General features: G+C 43.3%; 1 protein-coding gene and 1 pseudogene across 1 annotated transcript; both read left to right on the top strand.

Annotated features, from left to right (window-relative positions):
* The first annotated feature begins 3,077 nt into the window (after positions 1 to 3,077).
* On the top strand, positions 3,078 to 5,033 carry LOC114786917 (dynein light chain 4, axonemal-like; annotated as a pseudogene).
* On the top strand, positions 3,707 to 11,729 carry fam20cl (family with sequence similarity 20 member C, like). The gene is made up of 13 exons (XM_028974508.1): positions 3,707 to 3,778; positions 3,873 to 3,925; positions 4,926 to 5,035; positions 5,151 to 5,543; positions 7,189 to 7,364; positions 8,181 to 8,259; positions 8,356 to 8,448; positions 8,586 to 8,701; positions 9,542 to 9,722; positions 9,867 to 9,976; positions 10,401 to 10,482; positions 10,571 to 10,630; positions 10,725 to 11,729. Exons 2-13 carry the CDS (start codon positions 3,923 to 3,925, stop codon positions 10,972 to 10,974), a joined length of 1,653 nt encoding a protein of 550 aa, XP_028830341.1. The 5' UTR covers positions 3,707 to 3,778; positions 3,873 to 3,922; the 3' UTR covers positions 10,975 to 11,729.
* Positions 11,730 to 17,554: the final 5,825 nt, after the last annotated feature.

Raw genomic sequence — 17,554 nt, 5'->3', positions numbered from 1 at the left:
ATATGGGTTCCATTGTTTACTGCATAAACAGAGTATATAATTGAAATGGGATTTTTGTGTCATTATTAAACAGTGCCATATTGTGCCATGATCTACAGCACAGTTGCAGCCCCACTCACTGCTCTCACCGAATCTTCAACACACCCTTTTCACATGACACCAGATGCCATCCACGCCTTTAAGTCCTTGTGCTGTCGCTTCACCACCGCCCCTGTCCTCCAACATCTGGACCCTTCACTTCTTTTTGTTGTGGAAGTGGACGTGTCAGAGGTGCTGGCACTGTCCTCTCACAATGCGGCCTAGATCAGAAACTGCACCCGTCTTGCTTCTTCTCACGGAAGTTCACTCTGATGCAGCAGCTTTTCGGGGTGGGGGACCGTGAGCTGTTAACAGTCAAGTGGAGGGGCAAAACTGGCTGCAAAGCTGAGACACCCCCTTTCTGGTCTGGACAGTCAGGCGAGGTGGGCCATCTTTTTCAGTTCCATTTCCATCTGTCCTACCATCCTGGTTCCCAGAATCAGAAAGCCTACGCCCTGTCCTGACAGCACTTTCCAGACTTCCTCTTCATCTGATCCCGAACCAATCCTTCCATCCAACCGCATCCTAGACCTTCTCTGGTGGTCCGTGGAGACTAAGGTCCGGACCGCCCAGACATCAGACACTGGAACAGCCAACATCCTACCAACACCTGCCGGTCCGATGTCCTTCACTAGGGTAACTCCTTTTGTCCTTTATGGCCATCGAGATCGCCAACGCACCATCTCGTTCATTCACCAGGCATTCTGGTGGCCATTGTTACGAAGGGATGTATAGGCCTAAGTGGACGCCTGTGATGTCTTTACCCGGGCCAAGACTCCCAACACTCCTACTGTTGGTCCCCTGCGCCCTCTTCCAATTCCTCGTCATCCCTGGACCAACCTTGCCTTGGATTTCATTACCGGTCGCCCCAAAGCCAACGGAATGACCACCATCCTTACCATAGTGGATCGCTTCTCCAAGGTGGTCCACTTTGTCACCCTGCCTGGCAATCCTTCATCCCTCCATCCACCGTCTCCGGATCCGCCACGGATTGTTGACAGGGGACCCACCTATATGGTAGAACAAATCATTGACTCTCGTCACAGGGGTCGAGGGGTACAGTATCTGGTGCACTGGGCCGGCTACGGATCCCAAGTTGCTTCATCCTGGACCCTTCCTTGGTGGCTGAGTACCGGCAGCGTACCGACGGGGGTCGGCCCTGGAGGGGTGGGTTTCTGCATATTTGCATGTAATGACAACATAGTGTATCACTTCAACATTTAATCTCATGTATCTATGTCTCTTTTAGTTTCAGGCAAAAGCATTTCAGCTGTCAAGAAGAGCTCTTGAGATATAACTTGTTAGGGTTCCCAGCTTCCCTGTCTCTGAATAATTTAAAGACCTTAATGCCACAAGCTCAGCGTGTGCCCTGCTTCCCTGCCATATTCACTATGTCTCAGATTATGTCCTCTCTTTATTTCTCTCCCTTCTGCTGCATAATAATACTGTTTTATTACCAATAATGTGACGGTGGTTGTCTCATTGCAATAGTGATGAATGGTATGCGTGCGTAATCCTCCCACGGAACAGCCTGGGTCTCTAGTCATTCACACCTTCCCATTTGTCCAAGCACTACTCATTCTCAAACACTTATACTCCCCCTCTGTCTCTTTCTCACTCCCATTATGTAATTTTAGTGTATGGAACTTGACTTGACAGACATAGGCCTGATCAAGTGTACACTGCATGATTCGGTCATAGAAGCATGCAGAAATACATCCAGAAATCGGTGTCTTAGTAAATTAAAGCTGTCATGCAAAAGACCTCATGTGTGCATGCTACTGTATTTTTGGGGGAAATCGTGTCTCAATTAGACCAGTTACCAGCACTGCATAAGCCTCCATTTCTGATGGTATAGGAGAAAGTTGAGCAACAGATTCTCCTATCCAGACAATCTATTTTTCAGGGAAGTCATTGCATATTGCCATAAGTCATTGCTTAGAAGTAGGAGAGTCTGGGTGCTGATCTAGCCTGCCTGCAATCCAGACCTTTTAGCAGTTTGTATAATTTTCCATTCTTGGCACTGTGACTTCCATTCAGGTTTAATTTTTTAACAATTAAAAATGTATATCCAACTCCAGAAAAGTCATAGTTCCAAGAATCAAGCTCAGACCTTGACATTCATGCCCAGGACGAGTGTATGTAAACACCTGACATGTGTATGTATGTGTGCATTCTTAGTTTTTTTTATTTTTAATACATTTGCCAAAACGTTTTTCACATTGTCAATATGGAGTGTTGTGTGTAAATCTCTGAGGAAAATAAATGATTCAATCTATTTAACATGGAATTTTGAAAATGTAACATGTAATGTTGATAATGTGGAATTTGGAAAATGTGATGTGCTGTGAATATTATCCGGATGCACATGTTCTCCTTTCATGATAGACCAAAAACCAAAACATATTTCTACTTCCTCATTAACATCATTATAAAACAGAAGTGCTGTCATAGGTGTCCCTGTTTGTGATCCATCCTAGCCGGCTGTAATCAGAAGGTTCGAATCCAGAGCCACTGAGCGAAATACCGTCCCACACACTGCTCCCCAGGCGCCTGTCACGGCTGCCCACTTGTCACCAAGGGTGATGGTTAAAAGCAGAAGACACATTTTGTTGTGTCACAGTGTGCTGTGCTGCAGTGATTGTCATCACAATGACAATCACTCTACTTTCATCACTATCACTCTCTGACCATCTCTTCTTATTTGAATCTCCAGCTTTGGGAATGTGTATTCACTAAATGGACATGATAAATGTTTACTTACAACGCACATTAATACGATGTATCCTGCAATTAACAAACTGTTTTCCCTATCTAGTGTCGGACGATAAAACACAGAATCAGTCACAAACTCCCATCTTGGACATTGTCTCCTGAACAGAGAATCATTTTCAAGGACAGAAAGACGGAAAAGCATATACACCAATAAGCGCTGAGGAAAGGGGCGGGCCCAATAACGCCATGGACGTCAGTGGGTTGCTATGACTGCAATACCTTACAACCAAACTAAGGTGTAAAAAAGTTTCACAAACGAACGAAACGTAAATTGACCGTCTGGTGATAGCGTTTGATGTTGCAGTCGACGGGGCGCGTGTAAGATTGGTTGGTTTTGTCTAAATAAAAAAAATTAGGACGTGAGCTTGCACGAATCTCGAGATATAGGTGGTTATCGCGAGGTTGGCGCAAGCTGCTTCCTGTGTAGACGGTACCTGGTGTGCTCTGGGATGTGATCCGTTACTCCTTATATACTCCTCTACGAACTTGTCTCAAATGACTGTTGTGTCTGTTGTCAGGTCCACTCAGTAACTGCTAGAAAAGCTTGTAGTGGTAGTTAACGCTGCTCTAGCTGGCTGGAGCCTTTTGATGCATTGATCATGTTGATATTGCTCTGTTGCCGTTGACCGTGTTTCTTTCTGAAACTCCATAAGAATCTTACTGTAAGGTAAATCTGATCACAGGCTGAGGAGGATGGCTGAGACTGCTGGGAAAAAAGAAGATAAAAGTCTCCATAGCTTCCCTTTGATCAGAGTGAGTGTGGTTCCGGCGATTTTTATGTATTTTGATGTGGCTGGTTTGCTTTATGGCTGAATGCCCATGTGTCCTTTTTGCTCTCGTTTTGTGCATGAAGCACACCGACATGCCTGAGGAGACCATGGAATTATGTGTGACGGCCTCTGAGAAGTTTGCCACCAACAACAAGGTGCCTGCCTGGATGTGCTATTTTGTATACTGCCGTCAGTGCATAAACACAGGTTGTGATCTTAATAATTTCCTTCTATGTCTTTATCAACCAGAGTGCTGCTAAGATGATAAAGGAATCAATGGACAAGAAGTTTGACAGCTAATGGCATGTGGTGATTGGGGAGTGCTTTGGCTTTGAGATCACGAACGAAGTCAAGAACTTGCTCTACATGTTCTTTGATGGCAGTCTGGCAGTTTGCGTGTGAAAATGCTCGTAGGACATGGACAGTGCAACATTTTAGCCATACATTGATGCGTAATATTTATTCTCGGATGTGTGTGGATGTTTGATCTAAGATCTGATCAGACAGCTCAGATATTAACATCAGGGATTGTGGGTGCCCAACACACTTTCACAAGTGTTGTTGCTCATTTTCAAACTTCACCTAGGCATCTATTTAGTTTTTTTTTTTTTTTTAAATACTGTATGAACTTTTTTGTAACTTTTTAAGACTGGAATTTTCTATAAATGTACACTTTAATAATACTTTTCTTAATAAGTTGCACAAATAAAATAAGAATTTCTGACATTTGTATATGTCTGGCACAAGCATCTGTTTACCCATGGAGACTTACTGTGAACCTCAGTCAGGTCATGCTGCCCTGGTATTTTCCCTTCAATACCCTCAGTCCAATATGCCCTCTCCCCGCACCACTGTCAATTCATCTTCTGCCAGTGGCCAATGCAAGAATGAGGCTATCTGTATAAATCTTGTACAGATATGCATTTATTAATTAAATGTTCAGGAGCCAACGGAATTTATTACTAAAATCCTCCTGCTTTACTGTAACTGTAGTGCACTTCAGTGTAGCTTTCTAATCATCAGCCCTTTTTTCATGCCTGAGGCCTTGATTACACTGAAGATTATGAATAAAAAAATGTATTTGTATTACCATTACTTGGAATACAACCAATATACGCCGATTTTACCACTCACTGTAGTTCACAATTCATTCATTATTTCCCCAATCTTTTTTTTACATTTTTATTAGCAAAGCAAATTTTATAGTGTACATGTGCGAACATTTGCCAAATGGACACGTCATTGATCCCATACTGTCAATCATGTCACCATAACCTGGCTGTACTTCTTTTGATGATTTAGCTGCAGTTGAAGAGAAAGAGCAAACAGAAGAAGGACTGGACAGAACGCGTTCTCACTTCAGACGAACGTGGATCCGTGTCAGGGATAGTTTTTTCCCCATCTGAAAATAGGTGTGTTGAATTGAGACTTTTTTTTTTCTCCTTGAACCTTTCTATGATTGTTATTGCTGTTCAAAGGAATTTCACACAGCTATTAATATGATCTGGCTTTTACCCTCGCTCTCAGTGTTATGAGGTGGTGTACACAGCGCCGAACACGGGCAGTCTGCGTGCTGCTGGCCTGTGTCTCTGTGGTGCTGCACTTCTTCCTGGCGGCGCTCACCCTCTCCATTTACCAAACTCCCTGTGACCTCCACACCAACAACATCAGACCTCCTGCAGGCACTAACCTGACTGCAAAGGGGGGCAACAATGCCATGAGGCAGATGGGATTGTCTCAGAAGTTGCAGAGAACAAAGCCTTTCCCACTGTCTCCAGCTGCAAAGCCAAATCCCACAAAGCTTGAAGACCTCTTCAGACACCCACTGTACAACCAGCAAAGTCTGCCATTTTACGAAGACGACAGACTCCTGCAAGTGAAACCAAAGGTGAAGGATGATCTGGAAAGTAGCCAGCAATGGTAAGTTATCTGTGGAAAAAAAATGTAACCTTACATTTTACCTTAATCTTTAATATGAGAATCATTCATTATTCTAATGGGCAGGAAGATCTTATTATTACATTTATGGCTTTTACCAGATGCCAGGGGCAGTGGTGCCCTAGCGGTTAAGGTGGCCTAGCGAAGCAATCAGAAGGTTGCTGGTTCGAATCCCGAGCCGCCAAGGTGCCATGAGGTGACACTGAGCAAAAGAATCATCCCCAGAACACACACTGCTCCCCAAGACACATTTCGTTGTGCCACCGTGTGTGTGCTGCAGTGTTTCACAATCCAAAAAAAGGAAAAATGCGCTCTTATTTAGAGTAACATATGAGTAGTTAAGTTAACCTAGGGTTAACTTGCTTGCTCAGGGACACAATGGTAGTAATGGGGTTTGAACATGGGACTTTATGGTATTTTGATTCATAAGCTACTACCTTCTACGTTACATATCATGGATTCAGAGTATATATATGTGGCAATTTTGATATTCATGATATAGATGTGGCATGGTGGGTAAACGAATATAAAAGCCAGATATTGACGTGATGTCTCCAAAATTGCTGCTCCTGTTGGTCATTCCCAATAGAAAGGTGTGTTTGTTGTGTTTGGGTCTGCGTATCTTATGAATCACATTTTATTTTCCATCATGTGGATGGTCGTTGTGTGAGCGTTGCTTACATGGAGAAGATATGGCACCATGATGCACTATGGGAAGAAGGCAAGCTTGGATGTTGTTCTGGAAACAGTATTCCCTGATATTTAAGCAAGATAATTTGCCCCACAATACTGCATATGGTACAAGAATGGTTTGAGGAACAAAGCAGTGAGTTTGCGGTGTTCATATTCTACAGAACTCTGTCCAGTTGAGTATGTACGTTGCTGAAAGGTTCCCTGACATTAATTGTTTTTTGCTTTCATATATCTCTTTCCGAAATTCAGCCTGCAGAATTATAGCCTTTTTGATAGTCCCACAATGAGATTTCTGGAGAATGAACCATTTCGGTGTCTGTTGCTTTAAATGCTAATGAGAAGGAGAGAGGCGGGACAAGTAGGAGAGTCGCCTATAGAAGTTGAGCAGGCATTCACAGAAATGACGTCATTCACTTTTCACCAATCACAATGTTTGGCATAGACAGGAAGTTGTTTTCCCAGAATAAAAAATTCCTCTTATGATGACATAAGGGGACAAATTCCAGATCCGACCATCTGAGTTGCCACTCTCTGAACGGTGACTTAGAATGGCCAAAGCACTCTTTACATCTATCGCTATTTCTAGCCACTGCAGGATCTTCTACTGACTGCTTCAGCATACCTTCGTCTGCCCATGCCTTAATGGGTCAGGGCAAAAAAGGGCCTTGCTAAAAAAAATTACTACCAGCAGGATGGATAAGGTAAAATCACCATAAGCAGGAAGGACTCTTACACTCTTTTCCTGACAGTAAGTAAAATAAATTTTTGAGACAGTGTAATGGAAGCAAAACCACTTACATTTGAGTGATGAGAAAAACAAAAACAGGGACAGCAATGGCCTTAATCCACAGAAATACCAGGTATGACGGCTAGTAGGTGACCTTTGAATAATCCCATGATATGAAAAAATCAAGTTATCCTCTATGATTGGCAGGATGAGTGACAGTGAAGAGGGATATGATGCAGCCCACTGGAACAGCAGCAGCCAGTCACATCCTCCCTGGCTACGGTTTCACCTTGGCATCTCCCGCTGGCAGCTGTATGACCATAAAGACCCCAACCTACGTCAGCTGGAAGAGCAGCTGGCCTTTAGTCGGATTGTCAGTGCAGGTAACCAGAGAAGATGTTGTGCGTGCAGATATTCACAGATAAGCTTCAGCCAGCTGTGCAAGAAATAAATGAGAACATGATTGATGTTTTCCATTTTTCCAGTCCTTCCGATTGGAATTGTTTTTTTTTGTAATTATTCAGCACCTTCTGTACTACAAGAGAATACTGCATTTCTGGAAAGCGTTGTAGAAGGACATCTGGTGGAGAAAAATAGGAGGAACAAAATGCTGTGCTAGATCTTTGATCAGGGCTTCTGCATCCTCTTTCTTAGACATGCTTCATTTTAAAAGTGACAATAAATTAACATGAACAAATCACAATTTTGTCCATGTGTATAGTGTTGCAGATATTTGTGTGTGCTAGACAGATAACAGTGGCCCATTCTGTCATATTACTATTACTATGTAATATGACACCCAGGTATGGGCTCCAGAATGCAACCGGCCGCACACAAGTCTCACATATACACACAACTATAGCCATTGTAGAGTTGGTGACATGGTGTGAGCAGGCAAACTCCAAACACACAAAATCAGAGACCAGATATGTTGACATTATTTGTGCCTTTTAAATTTATGGCATTTTACCCTTAATCAAGAGCAATTTACAATCAAGAACACAATGGCAGTAAGTGGGGTTTGAACCTGTGACTTTCTGGTGTTCTGGTTGACAGACAGTGTATGCAGAGTTTGCATCTCATATTCTACTGGTGTAAGACTGCTTTGATTTTTCCCATCAAATCATCATATAATAAGTGCAAGAATCCATGTGGTATTGTTCCTAAGTTTCCATGCTGACATACAGTATACATTTCAGTCCAGAAGACTGGAGGCACACAGCTGAAACTACTGATGTCATTTCCTAATTATGGACAGGCTCTGTTCAAACCCATGAAGTGAGTTACTTTTTGTTTTATTCTGTTATGACCATTGGAGCAATGCAGTGGAATGTTGTGAATTACAGCAAGGATGTGTTCATTCTATTACCAAAGACAGGAACGGAATGAGGAAACTAATCACAACCTTTACTACTTCTCTGACTTTGAAAGACATAATGCTGAAATTGCAGCCTATCACCTGGATAGGTACATATTCTTTATATAACTGTATGGTGTAATTTCTTCTAGATCTATATTCAACTACAATGAATTATATATATACATACATACACACACACACACACACACTGTTAAGCACCCCTCTGTCTTGACCCCACTATCAGGATTCTGGGGTTTAGAAGGATACCACCTGTCGTTGGGCGACTTATTGATATGGTCAAGGAGATCAAAGACATCACAACTGATCGCAAACTAGCAAGAACTTTCTTCACCTCCCCTGGTACCTTCCTTTCAGATGCAATAAAGTTGGGGCCCCAACCCTTTAAATTTGAATAAAATGAACACTAAAAGACTTTCAGATCACATTAACCAATATTGTATATTTATAAGATAAAAAAATGTCCAATCTTACAAATCTTGCTAAAGGTCTCAAAATAGGACAGAGGCATGTTTACCATGGCATGTACCCTCATGCCATCAGAGATTCTGCTTTTGAAGTGAATGCTGATAACATGATGGAAGGTCTCCCTCCTCTTTACTCTGGCAGACACGGCATCCATGATTACCAACAAGAAAGTTCAGTTTTTAACTCTTTTGACAATAGAACACTTTGCCACTTTGAAAGTCAATTTCAAATGAGTCTTGGCTCATAATCCCTGGTGGTCGAGTAGTTAGGATTCAGTGCTGTTACTACCGTGGCCCGGGTTCGATTCCCAGTCAGGGAATGGTTTGTAATCAGAAGGCTGCGGGTTTAAATCCTGAACCACCAAAGTACCACTGAGCAAAGCACCGTCCCCACGGGCATTTACATTTACGGGAAAATGTTTACAGATTGGATTGACTGCCTATCTTCTGAGAGACTCTGCTTCTCTAAGACATCCCTTTTATAGCTAATCATGTTATGTTTAAACTTTTGAGCTTTTTCCTGTAGCAGGCATCAAATTGCACAATTTCCCAGTTTGAACATTTTTATGATAGTTATGATTTGAAAGTGTCTTAGCTTTCATTCTATTCAAATTTAAGGAACACCCCATGTTTTCCAGAATTTGGGTAGTATAGTTTTGCTCGACCTGGACTCACCTCTACATCACAAGTTCTCACTTTCTGCTCTTCTTCCCAGTGGGAAATACATGCTTCTATGGTCAGTGTTCATACTACTGTTCTACTGAACATGCCGTGTGTGGACGTCCCCATGTCCTGGAGGCCTCGCTGGCTGTCATGCTGCCTGATCTTTCCCTAGCACCTCGAAGATCCTGGAGGAGCCCATGGAGACGCTCATACAGCCGCAGTAAACTGGCACAGTGGGTAAAACACTCATAAACACACTAAGCCTTAAAAGAAAGCTTATTGTTATTACAAAATGTTATTATTGTCATAATGATAAAAGGAGTACTGTTCAAATGTAAATAATAATATTAATAATGCCTTTAAAATCGTTGAATCAGATGGGAGAATAACGCAAAATATTGTGAGTCAGTGAAAAAATCCCCACCCTATAGTCAAGGGACACGTCTGGTGGACCTGATTGATATGGCAATATTGGACTTCCTGATGAGTAAGTATTGGTTTACAGGCCCATTTACTACATAAAATGACATTTATTGGAACACCGCACAAGCTGCTTTGTAATAATGAATATGAAAAAAAAAAAATTCTTTCAGAATCATCTATTTACTATTTAAGTCAAAGTCAAGACAAAGTCCACTTTATTGTCATCTCAGTATATACAAGTGCACAGAGATACAAGATTGTGAAGCTTTGGAGATTCACAGTGTGCAAAAAGACATAGTGCAAATGGAATAACACACAACACAAAAACATGACAAGGGACATTGTGTCCTGACACATAAAATAGTGCAGGTCAAGACAAACTAGGCAGACATCTAACAGCAATGTGGTATGTATGTGGTATATGATATGCTATGACAATGATGGTAGTGGTAGTGATATGATTTCCTTAATCTGCATCACTTTGATAGGTAATATGGACCGACATCACTATGAAACATTTGAGAAGTTCGGGAACAACACATTTCTTTTGCACTTAGACAACGGGCGGGCGTACGTATTTTATACAGATATTGATTTGCTATTACCTGTATTGTTTCTTGTTTTCTCCTTAGTAGAACACAATGCCTGTTTCTTACAGATTTGGTCGTCATTCTAAAGATGAGCCCTCCATATTGGCACCACTTGTTCAGTGTTGCAGGTAAAGAGATTCCTACTCATGGATTACTCAAATAATTTAAATTTCACAGTAAATGAAGTAATTGCAGCCATTTTGCATTTTTCTTTGTCTGGAGGATTCGGCGTTCCACTTTGCTGAAGTTACAGCTGCTGGCCCTCCCTCAGTACCGTCTGAGTGATGTTATGAGGGCATCTTTGTCACGTGACCCTCTGACATCTATTGCACCTCTGCTGTCTGAACAACACCTGACTGCCCTGGACCGTCGCCTAGTAACAGTCTTGAAGAAACTCAGACGCTGTCAAGAGCAGTACAATGACAGTGTGATCTACAATGATATACCTGGTCATCTCAATTTTGGCCTTTGAACATTACCTAGGAGGGAGTTATGAGGAAAAAGCGAGTGAGAACAAAAAAAGATAAAAGTGCTTTTGTGTAAAATCCAGTAATCTATCCTTGTACTTTGTAGATAACTTTTCACTAAACTGTGCCCTGAAGTATTTACAAAAATGTCTCTTGCAAAATATTTCCAAATTACTGTACAAGCAAGGTTTAGTGCTCAGAAGGACATAATTGAGAGCAGAACATCCTTTAGACACTCTGTTGTCAGAAGTGGGGTTCTCTTTTGTCTCATTTCTGTTGAATGCTAGTGGACAAGGCACATAATCTCTTGAGAGAACTGAATAAAGGCTGCTTTTAAGGACCAAATGAGTCACTGAGGTGCAATAAGGCTGTCACACTTTTCTCTTTTTCCCTGTCCCCTGTCGTGGAAATTATTTCTATCACAGAGCGTCTGAGGAACTACAATGAGAAACAGTTAAATTAATTTAGTCAGGCTTTATTTACATGAGCGCATGCCAAGATTCGCTATACGAATCCCCAAAGGTCTGAACACATTGATGTTTATATATAGTCAGTGAAGCACTGATGTTTATCTTTGTGCCTGTTGATGCCAGCTCAGAACACGATCTCACACATTCCTCAGAAATAAAACTGTCAGACCCAAAGATTTACGAATCTGTTTTCCATGGCTCTGGATGAGAATCTGTCACTGGCCGAGTTCGGGGACGCATTCGCAGGCATGCTTGGAGCGGGTGGAGTAGTCGTCGTACTGGGAGAGGAGGACCGGAGGCGCTTGGCCAGTGATAAGGCGGCCGGAGGTGAGCTGGAACGGGAGTGTGGCCGTGGAAGCCCCGCAGCGCGGCGGGGAGGGAATTCTGGCTCCGTGGGGGGTAATGGGGAAGATCGTATTAGCAAAAGGGGGCAGGCAAACTCAAGTTCAATGGCGGGCGAAGGTCGTGGTCACACTGGAGAATCAGATTAGAGATCGTCGTCACAAGAGGGGCAGGCAAAGTTCTAGGTCGGGGACAGACAAAGGTCATGGTCATGGAAATCAATCAGTCGGGCGTGGGAAAATAAGGCTGGCATCTATGGAAATAAATTCGTCAAAGAGCGGGCAGTGTCTCCTCAGTGTCATCTAGCTTTTATACTTGGTGCTGCCCGCTCTCACTTCCGTTTCCGGGTTGCCGTCTCCCCGGCTTGTCTAGCACTCTCTGCTGGGCTGGAGGTGTATTGGCCGTGACAGAAACAGTTTTCTTTCAAATTTCAAGTCAAAATCCACTTTATTGTCATCTCACTATATACAAGTACACAGAGAGACAAGTGATATGATTTCCTTAATCTGCATCACTTTGATAGGTAATATGGACCGACATCACTATGAAACATTTGAGAAGTTCGGGAACAACACATTTCTCTTGCACTTAGACAACGGCCAGTGTACGTATTTTATACAGATATTGATTTGCTATTACCTGTATTGTTTCTTGTTTTCTGCTTAGTAGAAAGTATATATACTTAGTAGTATATAAACACATTGATGTGTATGTATAGTCAGTGAAGCACTGATGTTTATCTTTGTGCCTGTTGATGCCAGCTCAGAACACGATCTCACACATTTCTCAGAAATAAAACTGTCAGACCCAAAGATTTACGAATCTGTTTTCCATGGCTCTGGATGAGAAACATTTTTCTTTCAAATTTCAAGTCAAATTCCACATTATTGTCATCTCACTATATACAAGTACACAGAGAGACAAGATTGTGAAGCCAAATGATCTTACCAAATGATCCCCAAATGATCTTACACAGTTTTGACAAGACCTAATTTAACTAAGCTGATTATAAGATGTGCCTGATTTGTGACATTGAAATGTATTACACAATTTTTCGGCTCTTTCTCGTGTTATCTTTACACACAGGATGGGTGCTCAGATGCCCTCTTCTTCCAGTGAATCCACATTTGTAGGGTTCATTCTGTTCTGAGCAGAATTACAGTGTATCACCAACACCCATTAGGTGGAAGTTGGAGATGGTAGGTGAGGGGATTCAGCCGGTTGAGGATACAAAAAGGATGTTTGTGTGACTCAGACCGGAGATGAAAATCTTGTGTGAACACCCACACTCTCTGTCCCACTCGGAAGTGCAGTCGGCGTGGGTGTCGTCGGTCATATTGGGCCGGCGTCCGGTGGGTGGATGTGGACGACATGTTGGAGCACGAGGTCAGCAGTTTAGGCAGAGAACGGTAGGCCAGGCAGGGCAACCAAGTGGACCGCCTTGGAGAAGCGATCCACTATGGTCAGGATGGTGGTCATTCCGTTGGCTTTGGGGAGACATGTGATGAAGTCCAAGGCAAGGTGGGTCCAGGGATGACAAGGAATGGTAAAAGGACGCAGAGGGCCGACAGCAGTGTTTGTTGTCTTGACCCGGGAACAGGCGTCCACGTAGGTCTGTACATCTTGCCGTAACGATGGCCACCAGAACACCCGGTGAATGAAGGAGAGGGTCCATTGGCATCCTGGATGGCCAGAGAGCACTGAGGAGTGACCCCAGTGCAGCACATCGGACCGACAGGTGTTGGGGATGTACAGGCACACGGGTGGGATATTGGATGGCCCAGGGTCGCACGTCTGGGAGGCCCGGATCTTAGTCTCCAGGGAGCACTGGAGAGGGCCTAAGATGCAGTGAGACGGGAGGATGGGTTCGGGTTCAGATGACGAGGAGTCTGGAGCGTGCTGTCGGGACAGGTCGTCAGCTTTTTGATTCCGGGAACCAGGACAGTAGGATAGGTGGAAACTGAACTGTTCCAAAACATGGCCCACCTTGGATGGGGTTTCAGTTGTTTAGAGGTTTTGATGGTGATGAGGTTTTGATGGTCAGTCCAGACCTGAAAGGGTGTGTCACAGCTTTGCAGCCAGTGTCGCCACTCCTCAAGCGCCCACATGACTGCTAGCAGCTCACGGTCCCCCACCCCGTAACGCTGCTGCGTCAGAGTGAACTTCTGGGAGAAGAAGCAACACAGGTGCAGTTTCTGGTCTAGGCCATATTGAGAGAGGACAGCGCCAGCACCCACCTCTGACGCATCCACTTCCACAACAAATGGAAGTGAAGGATCTGGATGTTGGAGAACAAGGGGTGGTGGTAAAATGACGGCACAGGGACTTGAAGGCATTGATGGCTCTGTGATCTGTGGTCAGGTGAAAATGTGTTTTGAGAGAGCAGTGAGTGGGGCTGCGACTGTACTGTAGCCACGGATGAAGTGACGATAGAAATTCGCAAACCCAAGAAACCATTACAGTTGTTTCAGCATCGTGGGTAGGGGTCACTATGCCACTGCTTCCAGCTTCTTGGGCTCCATGGCCACACCCTGGGGCGAGATGATAAAGCCCGGGAATTTGGTGGAGCGCTGGTGGAAGGCATCTAACAGTACAGCCAGTGGGCGAGCAATATCTTAAGAAATGCTCTCACATGTTGGATGTGGATTTCCAAGGTAGGTGAGTAGATGAGGACATCGTCCAGGTAAGCATACACCCACCGACCCAGCATGCAGTCTTCCACTCGTCGCCCTCTCAAATGTGGATCAGATTGTATGCCAAGCGCAGCTCTTCGTAAAATACTTGGCACCCGAGAGGGCATCAGGGTGGTTTTGGTGAGTGGCAATGGGGTTTGATTTTTAACAGTGATTTTGTTGAGGCTACGATAGTCAACAAAGGGCCTCAGTCCACCATCCCTCTTTGAGACAAAGAAGAACCCTGCTGTGGCGGGTGAGGTTTAAGGGCGGATGGTGCCGTTCTGGAGCGCCTCTGCACAAACTGCTCCATGGCCAATTGCTCTGCTTTCGAGAGGGAGTAGAGATGTCCTCTAGGTGGTATGGTTCCCGGTAGCAGGTCAATAGCCATGTTGCTTGGCCAATGAGGTGGCAGCTGGGCAGCTTTGGATGGGCTGAAGATGGTGGCTAGATCGTGGTAACAGGAGTGAACAGTGTCTAGGACGGGACTTGGCGGTTCTGATGTCGATATGGAGGATGTAAGAGGGCTGTGGCAGAAGACAGTGGTGATGACAATGCGCTCCCCACTCCAACATCATGCCCAATGACCACGACAGGTGTGGTTGTGGATGGCCAGCCAGGGGAACCCGAGGAGGAGGGGTGAGGTGATGATGGTGGTGATAAGGAAATTGATTTCTTCCATGTGGGAATCGACACGGAGCCACAGAGCAACTGTGCGGTGAGTGATGAAACGGGCCGACTATCCACGGAGGTGATGGTGGTGATGGTGATGAAAGGGGTTCCGTGGCGATGTGATGCAATCAGACGAAGTATGTCTCTGAAGTTCCCGGTCGCCCCGGAGCCCACAAAGGTGAGGGACCAGAATGTGAGCACATGTGGGAAGAAACAAGAAACCCCGGTGCAGTGGGACGGAAGGAGGCAGGTATGCCCGCAAATGAGAGCCGGCGTGAGTCGCAACACCACACGGATTTTGTCATTTGCATTTTAGGTTGAATCGGGGACAGGGCAGGATGAGAGGGAAGAGTAGAGATGAGATGAGATGAACAGGATAGGTCTTACTGGTTTCAGGTTGAGTAGGAGCTGAGTCAAGTTGACGGATGTTAATCAATCACTGAGCGGCTGGCGGTGGCAATCTTGCCAATTTATAGGAGTCACGTTACCTAATTTCTGCATTGCTCCCGGTCACATGGATGGAATCATATGACAGGCATTAATTATTGAGTTTCTCAAACCATTCTTCAAACCTTGTCCTGCAGAAAGGTAAAACTGCCAACAGGGAACACTGTTTCCATGAAGGGTTGTACTTGGTTGGTTACAATGTTCAGATGTCAGGTAACATCCAAAGAATCTGGTCAAAGAAACACACACTGCCAGTTGTCATCTTCCACAATATGCAATGACAGTGGCATTTCAGGATACAGTGGATTTCAGGATACTCCTTGTGGGTGAGCAGATGGGTGGGAGAAAATGACAAAGAGATCTGTCGATACGCTTTCTTTACAGTGAAGTGGAAAAGAAAACAAGAATGTGTTTTGAAAAACATGGAAAAAATAAGAGTGTCTTCATGTCTGGAATGGATGTGGAGTATTCTTGAGTCTATAAGGTAACAATAATATAATAATTGCATTTTCATTGACTAAAACGTCATCAGTTCTCATTGACTAAAAGTAGTCTAAAATATTCATGGATAATTCTGACTAAAACTTGAGTTCACTTAAATGAGTCTGTACGTGACTAATAACGACTAAAATGACAGCTTGATGCAAAGATTAGACTATAACTTAAATTGATCTTTTAATCTTCTTGTGACCACAAACACTGCCTGCGTGATTTTGTGTGTGTTTTTCCTGACACCTGCCTATTTCTTTTGTTTTTGCACACATTCACCTCACGTACAGTATCATAAGATATTGATCTGGTTGCTGCTGTGATGCAGAAGTGTGAGGAGGGCACGAATTGTGTGGTGGCACATGCATTTCTTGCTTTGCAAAAGGAGCCAGGGAAGTATTAGAGTATTTTGGGCATTTCCTTACACTTATGCATGTAACAAGTTGTCTTTTTAGACTATGCAGTGGTCCAGTGGCCTTTCAGAGATTGGTGTCTTGCTTTGTTGACCTATGGTTACACAAGTTTTAAAAAACTTTGCAGCGTTTGTTTGCAGCGTTATCAAGTTTTACAGAATGAACTGGGCCGAAGCTAGTGGATCTATTTAAATTAATTGGTATTAGTAGGCTCTTAAAACACAACTTAAAGTGGAAAAGAAACTTAATTCCTACTGTAATATGTCTCCTCCAGTTCATCTGCAAGTGGTCACAGACAATCGTTCACTCCTTATCCTTTGCGACTGTAAATTAAAATTTGTTACTGCAATACCTTGTAGTGAAACTAATCAATGCTACTGTTACATTTACATTTAAGGCATTTGGAAGACGTCCTTATCCAGAGTGACTTAGAACATGCTTTCATGTTACAATCAATGAAGTGATCAATTCTGTTAATTTTGACAAAATCTGAATACATTAAAAATGGGTAGCGATGTTCAGAAAGTGGATAAGCAATATTTATAGTTATGTTTTGACTAGGAATATTTACATATACAGTACCAGTCAAAAGAACTTGGTGTTATAGAGAACAAGATTTTTAAGAATTGAATATAAGAAACAGTGAAAAGAAAGTGAAAGTGAATTGTGTTTTGATGAATCTGTTTTTGCCTCTTTTTACCTTCCTGGCGGTCTTGTTCACTATTGTCATAATTAAAAGCTGCTTCATGGGATGTTGATTAACATGAGTGAAAGAAGGTGGTGGAGAGAAGACCAGACTCTGAAATGCTGCCATCACACCAAAAGCTCCAGGATTTGGAGACACATCTTCAACTTATTATTACATAAAACATATTAAGATATTAAGAATTGTACATTAACATATTTTGTTGTAAAACCTGTTGTTGAAACCATACTGAATTTAACCAGATAAACATATGTAGGGCTTTGACTTTTTCTGGTCCATATTCCATTGGTGTTAATTTTGCAGTCCAGTATCAACACCCATTCTCCAACCCAAGGATCACCGCAAAGGGGCAGTGGTAGCCTAGCGGTGAAGGA

The sequence above is a fragment of the Denticeps clupeoides genome, chromosome 3, assembly GCF_900700375.1.
Source record: "Denticeps clupeoides chromosome 3, fDenClu1.1, whole genome shotgun sequence".
Classification (NCBI taxonomy): domain Eukaryota; kingdom Metazoa; phylum Chordata; class Actinopteri; order Clupeiformes; family Denticipitidae; genus Denticeps; species Denticeps clupeoides.
The sequence above is the reverse complement of the archived record's forward strand: the minus strand, read 5'-3'. Positions and strand labels throughout refer to the sequence as shown.